The sequence below is a fragment of the Etheostoma cragini genome, unplaced genomic scaffold, assembly GCF_013103735.1.
Source record: "Etheostoma cragini isolate CJK2018 unplaced genomic scaffold, CSU_Ecrag_1.0 ScbMSFa_2639, whole genome shotgun sequence".
NCBI classification, from domain to species: Eukaryota; Metazoa; Chordata; class Actinopteri; order Perciformes; family Percidae; genus Etheostoma; species Etheostoma cragini.
In genome coordinates, this window is record NW_023266822.1 from 1 (window position 1) to 4,132 (window position 4,132).

The 4,132-nt window shown below is 46.2% G+C and overlaps 1 protein-coding gene across 1 annotated transcript; it reads left to right on the plus strand.

Moving 5' to 3' along the window:
- Window positions 1–715: 715 nt before the first annotated feature.
- Window positions 716–2,448, plus strand: LOC117940513 (cold-inducible RNA-binding protein-like). Its single transcript, XM_034865763.1, has 2 exons — window positions 716–1,157; window positions 1,992–2,448. Exons 1-2 carry the CDS (start codon window positions 815–817, stop codon window positions 2,132–2,134), a joined length of 486 nt encoding a protein of 161 aa, XP_034721654.1. The 5' UTR covers window positions 716–814; the 3' UTR covers window positions 2,135–2,448.
- Window positions 2,449–4,132: the final 1,684 nt, after the last annotated feature.

Sequence of the window (4,132 nt, forward strand, 5' to 3'; positions counted from 1 at the left end):
GACCCAGACCCAGAGACCCAGACCCAGACCCAGCGACAGAGACCCAGACCCAGACCCAGAGACAGAGACAGAGAGACAGAGAGACAGAGAGACAGACCCACCTTCAGAGTTCATCACCACCAGACCCAGACCCAGACCCAGAGACCCAGACCCAGACCCAGAGACCCAGACCCAGACCCAGAGACAGAGAGAGAGACACACAGACACAGAGACAGAGACAGAGACAGAGACAGAGACAGACACAGAAACACAGAGAGAGACACACACAGACACAGAGACAGAGAGAGAGACAGACAAAGACATAAAAACGTGTTTCCTCTTCCTGAGTATGTACAGATGTGCTTGTGTTGAGTTAAATAATAAATTAAAACTAAACGTCTCGCGGGCTCTTCGCTTTATTTACAATGTGTAACGCGACAACAAAAATTACATAAAAAAAAAAAGAAAGGAAAGAAATGGGACCACGATGCGGAACTGAAGCTCACCAGTACGCAGCAAATCAAATGTCCCTCTCATAGGACGGTGAGGGCAAGTCCCGCCCCCCGCCGCCTCTGATTGGCTGCTACCTACTGCACCCGTTGGTTGCGTTCATCCAGTTCAAGGCATGACGGCGAACGATTGGTCAGGCTGAGCCAATCAGACGTAAAGAAGGGCGGGACGTACCACCGCCATCTTGTGAAACGTAACCTCTTGTGCGGTATAAAAGCCCCCGCCTGCAGCTGGACGATCACTCCGCCAGAGACGATCCAGACAACTCGCTGCGCCTTTTCCTCTCACTCGACCCGCTAGCTAGCTACGCGACACTCGGCTAAAGATGTCCGACGAAGGCAAGCTGTTCATCGGAGGACTGAGCTTCGACACCACGGAGGAGTCGCTCGCGGCGGCGTTCGGCAAGTTCGGGACCATCGAGAAGGTGGACGTGATCAAGGACCGGGACACGGGGTACTCCCGCGGCTTCGGCTTCGTGAAGTACGAGAACTCGGAGGATGCTAAAGACGCCATGGAGGGCATGAACGGGAAGACGCTGGACGGCCGCGCCATCCGCGTGGACGAGGCGGGAAAGAGCGGCGGAGGAGGACGGTCCGGCGGCGGCGGCGGAGGGGGCTACGGCTCGGCGCCGCGAGGCCGGGGCGGGTACGGCGGCCGCGGCAGAGGAGGTGGGCACTACTTCTTCTCATTTAATCATTTTTAATTAATTTTTTTTTATGTATATATTTATTTTTTAAAGCTTTATTTGCGTTTATCACGAGCTCCATGTAAAACCAATGCGTCTAAATCAAAATGGAGGCCCTTTTATATGTCCATTTCTGTCTTTTTGTAGTGATTTTTTTTACCCCTCCCCCCCTCCAACAGAAGTTACTAATTCCGACAACGTGTCGAAATGTGCGTTATTTAAAAATTTAAGGAAAGCGTATTTCACAAGCTTTATTTTTAAAGTAGTGAAAAGGCATTTAAATCGAAATTTAGGCCATATAATACACATTATCCTTTCTTTTGTTCGGCAGTGAATGCCCCCCCCCCCTCCCCCCCGGACAAGTTGCATATTCCTTAATATGTGTTGAAATGTTCTTTTATGGTCATTAACGTGATTAAAACGCGTCTTTAAGGTGGAGGATGCATGGGAAATACAGTAGATTATATGCATTTAAATTGAGATGCAGGCCGGATAGTATACGGGTTCTTTTGTTTGGCAGAAAATGGCCTCCCCCCCCCCCCCATACAAGTTGCATACCACGTGTGTTCAATGCTTTATAATCAGTTGCCTGTTTTAAGAAATCGTCTTTTTAAAGATGGCGGATGCTTGTGAAAGTAGCCCAATATAAATTAAGTAAATTAAAAGCATTATTACGGCTTATAACTTGAAATAGAGATCATATAATCCGCATTTTCACCGTTTTTTGTGGATAAAATGTGATTTTTTATTTTTTTGCCTTATTCTGAAAACGTGTGCTTTATTTTGAAAATCCCCCTTTTTTTCTGTCTTTGTGCAGGTGGAGGCTACTACGGCGGTGACGGAGGCTACTCCGACCGCAGCGGCGGCGGAGGGGGGGGGTACCGCAGCGGCGGCGGGGGGGGCTCCCGGCAGGGCGGTGGGGGGTACGGGGGGTACCGGGACCAGCAGGACTCGTACTAGTAGAACTGTCTCTGAGTCCGGGAGCGTCACCTGGATGAATGGCCTGATTTCCAAGATGGCTGCTTAAGAAGAAATGCCCACGTGTTAATTGCTGACCTTTAGTTTCCGAAGTTCTGTTGAAGCAGCTAAGCGCGCGACTATGTTAAAGAAAAGAAGAATGTAACGGTCCACTATTTTTTTGTGATAAAAAACCATGTTTGAGAAGAAAAAGATGGGATGAGTGACACCTGATCGATGTCTCTCTGGCACTCTGTCACTGTATTATATGCACATTCACATGTTTTTTGTTCAAATAAATATAGTTTGTATTTAAAGTTATGCTTCAGTTCTTTTTGGTTTTGCATTGGGACACAAAATGGCGTCCGTGAGCTCACAGATGCATCAGGTTAGAAACGTGTAATATCAGTAATTACCAACTATTTAGTTTTATAAATGTCAATTAAAATAAGACTACTTTCTGACCTTGTTTGGGGGGGGTTAACTGTTTCTTAGGGGTCCTAAAAATTACAATATTAAAACTTTATAATTTGGGATGATAACTGTCTGATTTGTGAGCTAAATTAAAACCAACCACCCCAACTTTAGTCCTTTATTTTCCAGTATTTTGCGGTAGTCCTGGTCTAGTTTGGGTATATTTTTGGGGGGGGGGGTGTATGGTTCTTTTCTCCTACCAGTTAATCTGAACATATGAAAAACAGTCCAGAATCTGGAGGTGGGTTGCAAACTGGAGGGTTTCTGGTTCAAGTCCCCATGTGGACCTAACTACATTAGTGCCCCCCCCCCCCCACTCTGACATCTCCATTAATGCATTCATAGCACACATTGAGCGTGTGTAGTTGAGGTCTGTGTATTTCCCCTTAAAGTATGCATTATAGCACCTGTTTTGTTAGTACATTATAGTACCTGTTTTGTTTGACGGGTCGTGGTGTTCGCGCTGCATGTTCATGTTCTCAGTATTTTTTTATTTTATATCCATTTATTCAGTTTAGCATCAATATTGCGGTGTGCCAAAAAGCTTGGAAAACTGTTTCTCAACAGGTGAAAAGGCAATAATCTGTCTGAACAGCTGTAATGTAACCCTAAGGGTGTGACAGCATTATGGGATGGATCCCTACAGAGATAGACCTTTTAAGTTAAAGAGGAGGATCCTTTTAGTTTAACATGAAACAGAAATCACCATCACCAAACCCACCAGACTCCATGTAAATAATCACTACTTTTAGTGTGTATAGAGCAGCGTATCTCCACCAGACTCCATGTAAATAATCACTACTTTTAGTGTGTATAGAGCAGCATATCTCCACCAGACTCCATGTAAATAATCACTACTTTTAGCGTGTATAGAGCAGCATATCTCCACCAGACTCCATGTAAATAATCACTACTTTTAGTGTGTATAGAGCAGCATATCTCCACCAGACTCCATGTAAATAATCACTACTTTTAGCGTGTATAGAGCAGCATATCTCCACCAGACTCCATGTAAATAATCACTACTTTTAGCATGTATAGAGCAGCATATCTCCACCAGACTCCATGTAAATAATCACTACTTTTAGCGGGTATAGAGCAGCATAAACGTGTGTGTGTGTCAACACACACGCATATGGTACGTTACAGGAGCTACAGGAAATGAGGCGGATGCTTTACGCCGTATGTACAGAACATCGTACGAGGTCGTCGCTGGGACGGCGAGTATGAGACTGGGAGGGAAACAACCACAGCATGCTCAATATGAAGTAGAGACTACCGGGTGTTAGGCCGTCTCAGCTGGAATGTAATGCTAAAGGTGTGTGAGACAACTTTTGTTTCACGCACACACACAGACACACACACACACACACACAGGAAGCGTACCTGCAGCTCCGAGCTCGGCCAGGTCGCTGGTCTTCTTCACCGGGAACAGGTAGTTCTGCAGCAAGACCTTCCGGAGGGAGATCCCCTGGGACCAGATCACATGATACAGTCACCGTGGGGGGGCGGGGGCAGGAAAGGCTT